General features: G+C 22.1%; 4 protein-coding genes across 4 annotated transcripts; all 4 read left to right on the forward strand. All coding sequences in view use genetic code 6, as the record gives it.

Moving 5' to 3' along the window:
- Positions 1–1,846: 1,846 nt before the first annotated feature.
- Positions 1,847–8,452, forward strand: TTHERM_00833660 (two component regulator propeller family protein; the record flags this gene model as incomplete). The annotated part of the gene is made up of 4 exons (XM_001013673.2): positions 1,847–2,663; positions 3,190–4,488; positions 4,734–7,322; positions 7,626–8,452. 4 exons carry the CDS (start codon positions 1,847–1,849, stop codon positions 8,450–8,452), a joined length of 5,532 nt encoding a protein of 1,843 aa, XP_001013673.2.
- Positions 8,453–9,429: 977 nt separating this feature from the next.
- On the forward strand, positions 9,430–10,328 carry TTHERM_00833670 (hypothetical protein; the record flags this gene model as incomplete). Its single annotated transcript, XM_001013674.2, has 3 exons — positions 9,430–9,779; positions 10,020–10,228; positions 10,291–10,328. 3 exons carry the CDS (start codon positions 9,430–9,432, stop codon positions 10,326–10,328), a joined length of 597 nt encoding a protein of 198 aa, XP_001013674.2.
- A 254-nt stretch (positions 10,329–10,582) lies between these two features.
- Positions 10,583–12,176, forward strand: TTHERM_000833678 (transmembrane protein, putative; the record flags this gene model as incomplete). Its single annotated transcript, XM_012797030.1, has 7 exons — positions 10,583–10,773; positions 10,942–11,265; positions 11,337–11,402; positions 11,554–11,629; positions 11,837–11,890; positions 12,008–12,084; positions 12,155–12,176. The coding sequence occupies 7 exons, from the start codon at positions 10,583–10,585 to the stop codon at positions 12,174–12,176; spliced, it is 810 nt and encodes a 269-aa protein (XP_012652484.1).
- Positions 12,177–12,950: 774 nt separating this feature from the next.
- TTHERM_000833679 (cyclic nucleotide-binding domain protein) lies at positions 12,951–15,301 on the forward strand (the record flags this gene model as incomplete). The annotated part of the gene is made up of 10 exons (XM_012797031.1): positions 12,951–12,986; positions 13,047–13,096; positions 13,233–13,322; positions 13,446–13,535; positions 13,905–13,994; positions 14,160–14,249; positions 14,441–14,530; positions 14,700–14,789; positions 15,015–15,104; positions 15,205–15,301. The coding sequence occupies 10 exons, from the start codon at positions 12,951–12,953 to the stop codon at positions 15,299–15,301; spliced, it is 813 nt and encodes a 270-aa protein (XP_012652485.1).
- Positions 15,302–15,969: the final 668 nt, after the last annotated feature.

Raw genomic sequence — 15,969 nt, forward strand, 5'->3', positions numbered from 1 at the left:
CAGAAATAAGTTCGATTTAGCTTATGAATTCTTAATTAACTTTTAAATTCAGATGGATATTAATCTGTAAATTAAATTTTTAGATGTGAAAAAGCAATAATTTTCTTTTATCCTTTTCATTGACATTTCGTTTATTTAATAGATACAAACTAAATAATAAAATAATCACATCTAAAATAAAATTCCAAAAATAAATAAAGCAAATAAATTTAAAATACCATCAATATTAAATAGTATATTTATTTATGAAAACAGATTTAGTCGATTAGCTTAACAGAATAAAGGAAATATTTATTATTAATCAAAGGTTAACTAATAATTTTCTTGAGCCTATAAAAATTTCCAAAAAATTAATTAGTTGGATTATTTTCGATTTGTATGTGTTATTATTATTTTTTTTTTGCCTTTTAAGGTGAATCTATCTTCTGCCTTTACTAAAAGTGAAATTTTCTATGTAAACGTTATTTTAAGGCATAATCAGAGCAATTAAATTTACAGTAAAATGGATGGTAAAATTTACTTGAAGAGGAAAATTATTTATTTATTTTATTTACATGAGAGAGTTTTTTCAAACAATTTTATGAAACTAAAATAGAAACCAACCACTTGGTATCTTGCTCTTAATTAAAAAGTAACAAATAGTTTGTAATTAAAAGTCATAAAATATCCATAAGTTTTTGAATTAGTTTGATTAAATTTACAAAAAAAATAAATTGGAATAGAAAATTTGCTTAATATGTTAATCAAAACAAGATTTTTATTAATTTTCGTTTTTAACTTTATCTAATTTCGCTTTTTTATAAATAGGTTACAACAATTAATGTAATATCAAAAAATATGAAAACTAAAATTAATTTAGGAAATTAGATAATTTACTTCTTTATTAAATAAAAGATACTTTTTTACTTTAAGAAAAAAAATATTGTTATAATGCATATAATAATAGAGAGTAAATAACTATTCATAATTTATTTGGACAGGAATGAAAAAAACAAAATAATGAGCTATTTAAAAAGAAATTTATTTTGAATTCTGTAAATTATTATCAAAAAAAAATCAAACTCTTTTTACAAATTTATTCTAATTAATCAAAACACTCTTAAAATATACCTAAACGAAAATGAAATTACAATTTAATTATATATATATTATTAAAGCTATTATTGGCTAAAACTAAAATAGATTCGTTAATAATTCAATCCCTAATAAATTTATCAATCTTGTACTGCTTAATTGTATCAATTTAATTTTATAACAAAATTTATAATTCAAATCTGAATAGAATAAATGAAAGAAAGAAGTAGAATTTTTTTGTATCTCTAAAGGAATTTAATTAGTTTGCTTTATTGATTTATCTGATTTCGCCTTTTTGTCAAATTACACATTTGAAATTATTTAATAAGTACCCCAAATTAATAAATGAGTGAGTTAATGAAATAGTATCTATTTTAGATCAATCTGTTTATAAAGGAACTTAATTAGTTTTTCTTAATAACATTATCTAATTTCACCTTTTTATAAAATGGTCATAATAATTTTTGCAATAATAAAAAATTGAAATTAATTTTGGAAAATTAAGGCAAATATTTTAGTTTAAAAGATAAAAAATGACGTTTTTTATTAGGAGAAAAATATTGATGGCTTTTTTTAAGTAATAAATACAAAAATTGAGAGTAATCCCTAATTATTTAGATATGTATGTATGAACAAAAGTAATGAGTTACTTATGAAGCAGTTTCTTCTGAATTATATAATTTGGTATCAAATAAATATCAAATTCTTTTTACAAAAGCTATTTATTTTTATCAAAAAATTATTAATTAAAAAGCACTTAATATACAATTAAATGAAAGTTAATTTACACATTTATCTTTTTTTTTTAGTTTATATTATTGAAGCTGTTTTTGCCTAAAGCTCTATTGGATTTGTATATAATTCAATCCCAAGTTATTCTTTTGATGTTTAAGCTATCAATGGAACTTCTAATAGAATTAAAATAGCATAATAGTCTGGAACAGCCATAGCTGCTTTAGGTAATGCTGGAATAATGATCATTGATAATAAATTTAATAAATATATACACTAATCGCCTGATAATAGCTACATTTAGACTGTTTAAATTACAAAAGATGGATCGTATGTCATTCTAGGAATGATCAACTAGGTCGGCATCTTTTAATTAAGCTAAAGCGATTTCAGCATGAAGATGATTAGCTCCATTAACACTTAAGGTTAAACTATTGTAGACATTTAATTTAATCTAGAAGAAGATATTATGTTTGTTCTAGGATATTTAGGAGTTCTTCAATGGTTTGATGTCAGAAACCTAAAAAACATAGTCAATTTAGGTTAAATTGACTACTCTGCTAACCAAATTCTCTTCGTAAGAGGTGTCATTTCACCCGATGACAGAATTTTTTACATAAATGCTGATTTTGAAGGGTTACTTGCTTTTAGGATAGACAGATAAACGTAAAACAATCAACTTTAAGTAAATCTGGTTAAGATTTTAACAAAGTTAGCAGTCACAAGCTTTACAGAGCTAGTCGTTACTAGTAAAAATAACTATGTATTCGTTATTGACAGATGGAATGGCATATATATCCTTTATGATTTGAGTTAGTTGTAACTTATTGGAGACGATGCAGAATAAAATAACAATTGTAAATTTATTTTATATAAAAAAACATCAACATTTATTTTCTTTCAAAATATCTAATTTGGAAACTAAAAATTCATTTTGTTTTATTTTTTTACTTACAAAATTTACAGTTTAAAGTTTACTTATTAAAAAGTGAGTGAATAATTTTAAGCAAATGAACTGCTGTTTGTTCTTTGATTTATTCTTACTTATTACTCTTAATATATATTAAATGAGTGGATTTAATTTCAAAAATACAATCAAAGTAATTTTAATAAATGAAATAGCTACTTTAGTTTTTTTTACAATGCTAAGAAATACCCTTTTTTTGTATGCTCAGAAATACACTTTTTTTGTATGCTCAAAAATACCTTTTTTTCTTACTGCTCAATTTTATATTAAATTAAAATTTCCTTTTTGATTTGTTTCAAGTAAGTAAATGCAAAAATAATCTGGTTAGATAGAAAAACTTAAATTTTAAGATATTTGATATTAATTAGTGGTGAAAATTGAATAATTTACATTTACTTGTTTTTTTATAAAATTAGAAAAAATTCAATTGGTACAGTTTAATTTAGGAAGTAAGATTGGGTACACTTCATCTTTAGCTAAGAGTCTTGATGATTAATTTTTATATGTTGGTGTCAGATCTTTAGGAATTCTAATTTATAATATTAATGATCCTTTGAATCCTTAGTTTTTTTAGCAACTTTAATTATCTGGGTAGTCTTTTTCTTTGGCGTTGTCTCCGAAATAGAATGTAATTCCAAACGCAACTTTTGATAATTAATATATTTATTATTTGAATTCTCTATCAGTTGCTGTGTTCTAGAAATAAAAGCCTTCTCTTTATAATAATATACCAAATTTGTTTAATTTATAGTAATCTTAGCTATTTTAGGAAGGCAAGGCAATTTCTAAATGGAGATGCACTATCTCTTAAAATAGTTAATACTTACTTGGAGCTTTTGACGCTGATGGTTTGTGCATTTTTAAAATTGAAGTTAATTCCTACACATAAACTATCCCTTCTAAAATGTAGCTTGTATATTAATTCAATGAATAATAGGAATAAATTATCAGTACAAACACATTTAGATAATTTGGACCTGATGAACCGATCCCATTAGGATTTTAAATTGAAAATATTTAATTTACTAAAGGTGAAAAACACATTTATTTTACTTCCCAACAGAGCGATAAAAATGTTGTAGCGTATAAATTTTAGGTCAATATTTCTCCTGATGGATAGTATTCTTTCCAATATGTTAAAGGATTGAAGTATGATTAAGTTTATTATAGTGAATAATTTAATATAAGTGAAGATGAATAGCATGCAGTGATGTCATTTGATGTAGGAATAGCTTTAGTTGATATGGTCAATTTTGAGGTTATTTCCATGTACACAAATTAGGGAGTAATTGGAACATGTTGTGGTGCCGTTTTATCACATGATAAAAAACATGCTTTAGCAGTTGTTAGAAATGTTGGCTTATTTATATATGATACTTCAGATATGAAAAATCCAAATATGGTTAATTAGTGGAGGACAAATGGCGGAGAAACTTTAATACGTTCTAAAACTGATAAAATTATATATTTGATAGACGGTTTTAATGGTTTAGTCTTGTTGGACTCTACTAAATTACCAGATATAGTTGTCTTAGGAAAATTTGTTTCTTCCGGCTGGACAAATTTTATTTCATTCACTGTTGATGAAAAATATGGAATTATTTCTACTATGGACACAGGTACTTTGACACTTATAGACTTAAACAACAAATCTGATTTAAAAATTATAATGAAATCTACAATACAATAATAAGACTCTTTAACTACTTGTATAGGTAAAAGAAATTAATTTATTAATTTTCTTATTAATATTATTTTAATTAATGCGAGGTTATTTTTTATTTCTCTTAAACAAAAATTATTTTTTCAGGCAAATTTCCTATTAAAAATGAAATATTTTTACAAATTTCGGCATTTTGCTAGTCCCTGTTTAATAGTTTTTTCTTAAATTTTTGATTAGATCTTTAAAGATTTATAAATTTTGTATATTTTTAATAGTAATTTTTAATTTTATAATAAGATAAATCTGGACTTTAATTTTTGTACTCAACAAATGAAAAAGGATTGCGTCTTTTCAATCTTTAAAGCTAGGTTTTAATCCATGTTGAGAGATAAGTTTAATCTATTGATACATAATTGTATAGTTTGATTTCTGATAGTGATCCATTTTAGGTTGGACTTTAATATCTTGTTAAATTTGTTTTGCTTTACAGAAAACCTAATTAGATAATTAGCTAAATTTACTATTATCAAGATCTAGTTTTGCAAGATTTACCTTCTTGGATAGTTGTTAATAGATCAAATCAAAGCAATACTAATTTGCAAGCTTAAATTCAATTGAATATTCCAAAAGAGTGCTTAGACTCATAAAATGGTACCAAAAGTTTCTTGATAATTGTGATTGAAACATGCTTTTAGTTAAGCAGCACCTCTTTCATCTACCAAAATTCAGACTTAATTACAACTCCAGATGAAAGCTAGATTATATTTAAAAATTTAAAGTAAAGTGGCTATATTGATGGCACGAATTGTGCAACTAATTTTTTTGACTCAACAAGTTAGCAATATTTAGATCTGTCTCAAGCATTTTCAGGAACTAATATCGATCCAATAAGACTTGCAACTATTTAATTATATGTTACTGAAACATTTAAAAGGACTAAAGTATATAATTAATTTGTATTCGATGTTGTTAGTTCTCTGCAATTTAATCAAAGTTAAACTTAATCAATGATATAAGCAGTTCAAAATCAACTATCAGTCAGCTTTATATTTCAAGATAACTCAGCATACAAATTTATCTAAAAATCATATCCTAACTTAGTTATGTATTTTAATGATCAATTAACTGTTTTGAAGCTTGAAGGTGAATTGAAGTATGTGAATCAAGCATTAAGCAACGGAATTCTTTACTATGATTAAAGTAAAAGCAAAAATATAACTTAGAATGGATCTAAAACAATGCAGCTTTAAATTGTAGATAACTTTAACTATAACTTAAATTTAGATTTTGATGTTCAAAGTCAAGTGAAGTTTTTAAAGATAAAATAAGATATTATTCATCAAAAGAACATCTAAGATCAAGTTGATAGATAAGGTGCTGATTTGACGATTTAATAATCATTCTTAATTTAATTTGAATTAGATTCTTTTGTAGATCCTGATTCAATTCCTTTAACCTATTCATTTTAACAGAAAATCAGTGGATAATACTTACCTATTTCGTCTGACTCTTTTATAAAATATGATAATGTTAATCTTCGTCTTGTTGGCAGTCCTCCATCTAGTTATTTGTTTTAAAAGGTTTATTTGAGATTGGAAGTTTCGAATGGCTACACATCTACTTATGAAGATTTTTGCTTAAATATAAATAATATGCCATTCACATATGTATTTAGTATATTAATTTAAATTCTTGGTCCAATTGCTTTCGCATTGGGTTTGTATAGAAAAAGATCTACCTTTATGAATCTTTATTTTAAAAGCGATACTATGTACTCCACAGAAGTTGTTTATGTAGGCTAAGTCTATAGAAAAAAAATATCTATTTTAGATTAAGACTATGAAATAGCAAATTTATTTTTTGAAAAATTTATCAAGCAAGCAAATAAAAGCTTAAATTCTATGAATAAATTGCAATAAGGCTTTAATAAATCTACAAAATCTATAATAAGCTAACAAAACATTAAAAATGAGAAATAATTTCCTGATTCATAAAAAAATATTGAAATAAACAAAAATGCAGAAATAGCAGAATTAGACTAACTAAAAACTCCAAAATCTAACTAATTTATTGAAGAACAATCAATTTAAGATAATAAAAACACTGAAAAATATATCGAAAATTAAGCAGGTTAAAATTTAGCAAGTTAAATCGAAGGTGATAATTAAAATACTTTGAAAAATCAAAATAGTAATGCAAACTAAAACTCAAATAAAAATGAGACTTAAGAATAATAAAATGAGTTTAAGAATAGAAATTCAAAGCAGTAATCTATTTTTAAAAAGGCGTTTACTCAAAGAAGCTCATTTTATTTACAATAAAAACAGAGAGAAAAAAATTATTCAATCAACAGCTAAGGAATTTAAAGTGGAATTTTTAAGAATTACGAAAGCAAAGCAAGTTTAACTACATATTTTTAGATATAAGCAGAAGATGGAACATTTTAAATGGGATAATTATTTAATTAAATGATAGAAAATAAATTAACTGTTCAATACGACCTATTAGAGTATAAAATAGTAGATTACGTAGTAGATTTGTAAGATGAAAAATCAAGATTTTATCGTTGCCTAAAAGCTAGTGTGCTAAGATATTTACTATAAAACGAAAAGAAAACGTTTAATTTTTATTAATAACTAAAAGATTACTCAATAAAAAAAGGAAATTATGCTAATATAGATTGGTATAGATAATATGTTTCAATAATTGCTACAAACCAAACAGATAAATACGGTATTCCCACTCCCTTTTCCAAAACAAATCTCAAAATCGATGAAATATTTAAAGTACTCAAAGATTTAGAATTAATCCCTTAAATAGACCCAAACAACTAAAAACTCAATTATCTATAGTAAATCGGTATCAACTCCAATCTGCTTATGGAAGGTAATTAATAAATTCATCATAATTTTCTTTGAATATTTTTTTGACAAATTAATTAAAATCAACATTTTTACATTTTTAAAAATAAAATAAATAAATCAAATTAGCAAATCATGAAATTTAGTTTAAAATTAATAAAATAATTTTAACAAGAAAAGAATTTTTTGTTTTAGAAAGATTTTTTGAAAATTTAATGTTTTTTTGTGGATTTTTGGAATGTCAAAAGCTAATTTGGGTTTATTTTTTAAAAGGAAAGAATAAAATTCTTTATATTAGTTTGAATCATATTTATTTTTTTAATTATAGTTTTGTTTGCTGATGCGCTTGGATTAGATTTTGTTAGTGCAAAAAATATAGTGAAATGCTGTGGAGAATCTATTCATTTGGAAAAAAGCAAAATTATTTCAGTTGAAGCTTTTGAAAAAGTTTAAGAAGGAGTTTGCTTAAGCTTGAGGAGATTATTTAATTTGCAATATAAAAGTATGCCGATTTCTAAATATATTTCTCTACCTAGTTGGATGAGTTATGAATTTAAAAATGGTGTAATAATTCTCGAAGGTACTCCATAAAAATCTGATATAAATGACATATTAGTGAGGATTTATGATTATACACGTTTTGTGTGTTATTAATTTCATTTAAAAGTAGAGGCTGACCCTAATATGAAAAGTAAAGAAAGTTTTCCAGGATCAGATGATAAAGAAAAGTAAAAAAATAAAGACACAGATTTTATGCAAACATATTAATCTCCACAATAAAATCCTGAACAAATACAATTCAATTCTAGTAATCAAGGATATCTAAACAAGTAGAAACACATACTTGAAATTTCAATTCAAAATTCTTAAATCTAAAGCTACAATCAAATTAAAAGCGAGAGCAACGATAATCAAGATTAAATCGAAGAAAATAATTACTAAGGAATTAAATCAATGTCAGAATATGATTTGAATTTGAATTAACCACCAATCTTTCCACATACTCCAAGCTATTCAAGAAACAAATCTCCTTCAATTTTAAATGCCAACCCTAATTATTAATTAAACTTTCCATCAATATTGTTGACTAATTAAAAAAATTATTTATTTGAAAGAGACGAAATAAAATATGCAAAGTCTGTTTTAGATTAATGAGTTAGTTAGTTAGTAATTCCTTCCTTCCACATTTATTAATTATTCTAGTAAAAATAAGTTTAATTTATTTTATTTATAATAAAAACAAACTAAAATAATAATTAATTTTTAAATATTTTGTAAATTTTATACAATTAATCTTACTTAAATTATTTTCAATTAATGTTTTATATTAAAATATTAAATACTAATTTCAATATTTTTAGTAATTAATTGCAACAAAAAAATAAAATTACAATTTATTTATTTATGGAAGAATATGCAATTTTATTTTCATTAAATATAATGTAAGCATTCTTATTTAATCATACCAAAAATTATATTATCAATAAATTTAGTCAGCTTAAAGAATAATTGATTTTAAAAAATAAGTTTAATTTTTACTTTTGCTTTATATTTAGGATTCACAGTATAAACTTTATGATTATATTTAAAATATGAATTATTTAAACTAATATTTACCTACTTTCTGACACTCATGATTAATTTACTAATAAAAATTCAATATATTTTTTTAAGATTAAATCACAAATAAATTTTCAGACCTAGATTTATTGATTTCAATTAAATATAAATTTGAAAAAATTATCTATTATTATTTTTTTATTAAATAATGTAAATTTGTAATGTAAAAAATATTGAGGTTAGTCTGTTGATTAAGTGAGTTTGACATTTAATTAAGGAAAATCAATAGATGGTAAAAATTTAGGTTTTATTTTATGTAAATTATTTTTGTAAATGTAAACCAAATAAATAATTAAATGAATTAGATTACAATTCACTTAATTAATCTCGATTTTATTGAGTACTAAGAACTTGATAATCTCTTAAAAGTGTAAAATAGATAAATAAAATCTATCAGATTTTAATGTTTTGTTTTACATAAATCAATTTTGTTAATATTCTTTTATATAATAAATTAAAATCACATAATAATTAGTTAATCATAAAGAATTTAATTTAAAATAGAATATAAAATGAGAATTTAATCATAAAGTTCTTTAGCTTTTATAATATAAATTGTATTAAACCTTAAATTATTATCTCTGAGTCTTGCATAGAAATACACTAGCATATGGAATAATAATGTAACAATTCAAGACTCTTGCATAGGTTCTAATACAAGCACTGTTCTCAACCAGAAAATAATTGACTGTCCATATTAAAAAAGTTATCTACTTAGCAGCTACTAGTCTTACTATTATCAGCCTTTTTTCAATATTACAATCCAAGAAACAAACGACTAAAAAATAATATTAAATAACAAAGGCTTGGGTAGTGTTTGTGTTAAATTTGCTGAAATATGCTTGGAAAATGTTAAATAAAGGTAAATTTAAATACAAAAAAATTAATTTAAACTAAGCTAAAATGGTTATTTAGATTAACTTTCTAATTCTACTGAAGGTATGATTGCGCATTCATACATAACAGGAATATCTTAAAATAACAGTTTAAAATTTTACATAAACACATTGGCTGCATAAAATTAAAGTAATTCATTTCTCTTTACATTTCTTGCTGATAGATTACCTCTATAACTTGACTTAAATTATATTTATTATCCTAGTCAATAATATCAACCTAAATCAGATCAGTATTATAGAATATTTTCTTAACTTAATACTTATTATGTATCAATTCAGATAATTCCTGCTAATACTTTCAGCTTGACTATAAATGGCACTTAATACATTTGTTGGAATTACTAAAATATTACACTTGATGTTGATCTCGATAATGCCTTCTATGGAATATCGGGAATTTAAACTGATAATGGTACTTTAAATTATGTTATATCTTTTAATTAAACTGTAAGATAATTTCAAAACTGTTAACAGCTTAATTAAAAACTCAAAATCCAGACTTTGTAATTTGAGATGATTAATTGCTAGTTAAGTTATACTGACAGACAAATTAATTTTTAAGATGCATGCATTTCTTAATGTCCTGATGGTTATTATCAAACTTTAGATTAAATCAAAAATATATTTATTTGCTCTCCTTGTGATAATTCTTGCAATATCTGTACTGGTCCATTATTAACATAATGCTGTACTTCCACTCAACCCTTTCTTTATAATAATAAATGTTTGTCTTAACAACCTGAATAAACAAATTGTAAACAAGTAAATGGAAATCTCTACAATTGTTAAACATGTTAATCTTCCTGCAAAAACTATTGTGATATAAATGGAAAATGTCTTGATTCTTGTTTATTAACTAATTCTTAACTAGTATGCACATGCGAAAATATTCTTTATTATTACAATATTCTTCTATAATAATGCATTTTACGTCCTTAATTAAAAAATTGCTTAGCTGTAAGTTAAAATAGTCCTTAATGCATAACTTGCAGCGAAGGTTATTTATTACAGCAAGGAGTTTGTACTTTTTGTGAAAAGTAATTTTTTATTTATTAAAATATTTTTTTATTTAAATTTTATTAAAATTAAATTTTGGAAAAAATATATTAAATTTAATATTAAAAGTGGAAAATATGCTCTATCTGATAACTAATGCATTGGAGAATGTCCTTAATATTGTTAGCACTGTTTGAATAGTACAACTTGTCTGAAATATGATGAAATGCTCCCATGTCATTAGAGTTGCTCTACTTGTAAAAGACCTATTTTCTCTGATTCATGCACTTCTTGCATATCTTCAACTCGATAACTCAACATATAAACAAACTCATGTGATTGCATTGAGGGTTATTAAGAAACAGGCAAAAAATATTGTGAAATGATTCCAAGTCCTGTAAGTGAGACTCTAGCTGATTTTTTAAAAAAGTATTTCCAAGTATCGTATTACATGTAATTGCCTTTAGTTTTTTTACCTGTTTAATCATTCTTGAGTTATTCCATTTTGTTACAATAACAAATAGGAATTTTAAGTTTGATGCAAAGCGCAAAAGGTAAAAATTTAAAACAAGAAATAATGCAAAGCTACAGTATGTATAATTTTTATATTATTGATTAAGTTGATTCTGAAAGAGAATATGATTAATTGAATTTGAATATTATTGTAGTCTCTATAATATTAGGATCTCTAATAGTCTTGACTTTTTTATAAGAAATAATTACTAGAATTTTTAAATTTAGAATTTTAGAAGTATTAATGAGCAATATCTTAGTGTTAGCTGGTAGATTCTTTACAACATTTGGAATGTTTTCAGTAGTAATTTACTTATTTTCTCATAATAATAATGAGGATTCAAGCTCTCATTAATAAGTTTACATCTATCTTATGTCATCTGCTATCGCACTCCATCTTATTTATTTGCTAATTTTAACGTATCAAATTAAAGTTTATTAAAATCCATATTAAGACTAAAATAAGTTTTCTAATAAACATCTATCAATTATATAAGATATTAATTAAAAGGCAAAGATAAATTACTATATTTGGTTTTTACTTGAAATTAGAAAAATTGGAGCTGTAATTCTACTTTATAAATTTTATAATAACTATTACGGATTGATAAGCCTAATTCTTTTAGGTTTATTCTTTACAATTTTATTGATTTATTTAAAAATATTTGTCTAATTAATTTAGAGACTTCACGCAATAGCATCAGAAATACTTTTCTTATTAATACTAACTATTACCACTATATTCTTGAATCAATAATAGTAATAATAAAATACTACTAATTTAGTTTATGGTGAGGTTACTTTGCAAGACATATTAATATTGATATAGCTATTTATATGGCAAACTCTGAATATAATTGCATCGATAATGACATACTTCAAGATTTCCAAATAAATTTATAAGCATAATTTTCCAAAATAATAAGATATTTCATGCACCTAAATCACTAACTTAAATATGGATTTTCCTAGGGAATTAGAATTGAGTAGAATTTATTATTTATTTAATTAATAATTATTTTTTTACATTTTACTTTTTATTAATTAGCTGACATTGAATAAATTTTAAAGACAAACAAAAGATTCCCTAATTTACGAAAGAAAAAATGAACACTTAAAAGCTAATTAAACTTTTACATACAAAAATTAATATTATTCATTGATTTTATAAAAATTTATATTGTAAATATTCTTATTTTTTAAATTTCGCAACTCTAATAAGGTATATATTATTTCAAATTTTATTTTTAAGAAATTCTGACTTACCTTCGATTATTGGTATGACCAAAATAAAAAGGAAATACTGTATCTATTTCAATAACACCTAAATTTTTCTTATCAATTTCATTTAATTAGGGAGATAAAATTGTTTTATTTCTTAAATTAATTATTTTTATGATAAAAATTTTTCTGATAAAAAAAAAATTTTTTGTATTTTAATTACTTTGGAGAATAGTAAAACTTTCTTATCTATTTCATTCAATATTTTTCTTATGAAAAATATTTGAGGATTTGATTAATTTATTTATTTACAATTTATCTAATGAAAAAATAAAATACTAAATTGAAATTTTATAATTAATTCAATTTCATAAAACTCGTTATTAAGTAAGTGAATAAAAAAAATGTTGAAAAAACTAAATTTTATTCATCTAAAATAGGTATTTTACTTTAATTTATTAAAATATAATTGTTATATTTTAATTTTTTTTAAAAAAAAGTTTGTAGTATCATCTCTATCTTCTCTTACTGATGTTGAGATAGACTTAACGTAATTTTTATCAAATACAATATTTAATGCTTAATCTTTTTTCTTGTTATGAAATAAGAAAAATTTTAACTTGTTTATTAAATTAATGAAAATATTAAATTTTTTTTAATAAAATACAATTACAAAACATTACAAGTTACTCAAATTTAAATGAAGAGTCTTCATAAATATTAGGCAAAGCGTTAGAAAGTTGTTAAAAGCTCTAAAATTTAGCTCTTTACCTTTCGTAAATAATTTTTTTATTATTAAATTATTTATTTTTTAAAATTAATTTATCCTATTCCAATTTAAATTTTAATCTAATTTTTATAATTATTTTAATTAATAATGTTAAAAAATATTCTAAAAGAGGAAATGAAATTAATGCAATGGGTGCATCATATTTAGGCTTAGGCTTATAGAACTGCCCAAATCTTTCAGTCTTAATACTATTCCTTAGGTAAATAATATTTTTTAATTGTTTATTTTATTCTCAAAACTAACAAACCAACATATCATTTGATTTTATTATTTTTTATTATCTATTAAAATTAGAATTATTTTTATATCGATCTATACATATTTTTAAAAATAAAATATGAGGTTTCGACCATCTCAAAAATTTCTATATTACTTACCCAAATTAAATCAATGTATGAGAAAAAATAAAATAAATATCGCTATTTTAAAAATTTTTTCATAAAATTTGTTCGATAATTGCAAAATTTGATGCATCAGCCAGCATTATTATAATTTACATAATTAACAGCTTTTAATTTTATTCTCACTTTATAAAGAATTTAAAAAATATTTTATTTTATTCCAAAAGCTAAAATAAATTATGTGATATAGGAGTATACAATATAGGTAATTCTTTGTCTAGGTGTCCTAATCTCTAAAATCTGACATTATAGCTCTAGTAAATTATTAATTTTTTTCCATTGTTTTGAAAACTGATTAAAGAAATTTAATAATTTGTTAAATTTTTAGTTTTTTTTATTTAAATAAATTGAAGAAAAAAAAATACTTTTATTAATTTTTTTTCTATTTGTTGATTTACATCTTATAATTAATTTTTGAAAAGATCTAATAATTTTGGAGCTAATGGTATAGAAAATTTAGCTTTTGCTTTATCAAAATGTGCTCGTTTATCAATTTTGACACTTTATCTATAGTAAGATTTTTTAAAAGAAAATCTCTCTTATTGATTTATTAAAAAAAAAAACAAATAATTGAATGAATTAATGCTATTATTTTTTAATTTAAAAATAATTAAATATAATTTATTTAGATTTATACTCACTTTAATGAGATTTAGATTTTTATTTATTTTTTTGTTTAAATAAAATATTCATATTTTAAAAGAAATAATTTCCTTTAGGATAAAGGAGCTTAAATTCTTGGGTCTGCTCTATAAAACATGTAGAACCTCTAAAATTTGAAACTTGACCTTGGGTAAAATAATTAACTGACCTATTTATGTTTTTTAATTTTTATTTCTTGCTTATCTTTTATGTTTTAAAATTTGTTAATTTAATTTAAAAATCAATAAAATATTTCTTTCATTTATATTTTAATTTATTTAACTTATTTAATTAAAAAAATAAACTTTACCTAATTTAAGGTGTTGCAAAATTGGTAACTAAGGAGCTATAGATTTAGTTTAGAGCTTTGTAAAATGCAGTAAATTAAAATAATTGATGCTTTATCTCTAGTAAATTATTTATTTTTTTTAAATTAATCATTTTATCATATAGCTATTGATTATTAAGAAACATCAACCAAATATTATTTTAGTTAATTTATATTTTTTATATTATTTTTATATTGTTCTTGATTGCTGGGTTGTTTAATTTATTTAAAGTTAATTTTTATGAAAAATAATTTGTTATTACTTTATTTTAATCTTATAAAATTACATTTTTTTAAATTTAAAAAGTACAAACTCAATTGATGATCTTGGTTTACGAAATCTATGCATTGCTTTAAAAAAATGCAATAGAATATAAAATTTTGTACTCTGTCTTATGTAAAAATATATTAATATTTTTAATTTATTTATTTCTTATACTTTTATGAAAAAATATTGAATTATAATTTTATATCTTTTCTTTTTAACATTTTAATAGTGAGAATAAACTTATGAACGTAAAGGGATTATAGTTACACAAAAAAATAACTAAGATGAAGAGATTAGTTAGTTACTAAATTTAGATTGTTGCTTGATGAATGAATGAATGAATTAATTAATTCCAAAAATAAGTTTAAAAATATTAATATTATTTTTTATTTTGCTTGAATGCTTATTAATTAAAAGAAGCTTTCATGTATGATAAAAAGTGAAAGTCATTCTTGTTACATATAAATCGAATATGATAATTAAAATATTAAGATAAATTATTTATTTAAAATATTTATTTAAAATATATTTTAGATAAATTATAAATGATAAGAATTATTTATTTATTTAATAATTACTTCAATCAAGAATAAATAAATATAAATCAATCAACAACAAATAAATTATCATTCAATTTCAATCTGTTAAAACTTTAATTTAAAATACTAGTAAATACTAAATGTATTTTTAGCAGTTTAATGATTATAATCTGTATTGGAATGAGGGTTGGGAATTTTTTGAAAAATTCCTTATAATTTTTAAAAAACCTTCAGGAATTTACAAATGATAGATAAAATAAATAAATATACTGAATTTCCTCATTAATTAAGGGCCTAATATATTAAGCTTCAAAATTTTGAAAAATAGATCAAAAATAAATATACCTCTGTACAAAATGCTGTATTGGCAGGGTAAGTAAGAGGTTTAGAGGTTATATAGTATTTTTTTTTTTAAATTATTAATATTTTCTATTTTCAGATATTTAGAAATTGTT

This window comes from Tetrahymena thermophila (assembly GCF_000189635.1).
Source record: "Tetrahymena thermophila SB210 genomic scaffold scf_8254672, whole genome shotgun sequence".
Classification (NCBI taxonomy): Eukaryota; Ciliophora; class Oligohymenophorea; order Hymenostomatida; family Tetrahymenidae; genus Tetrahymena; species Tetrahymena thermophila.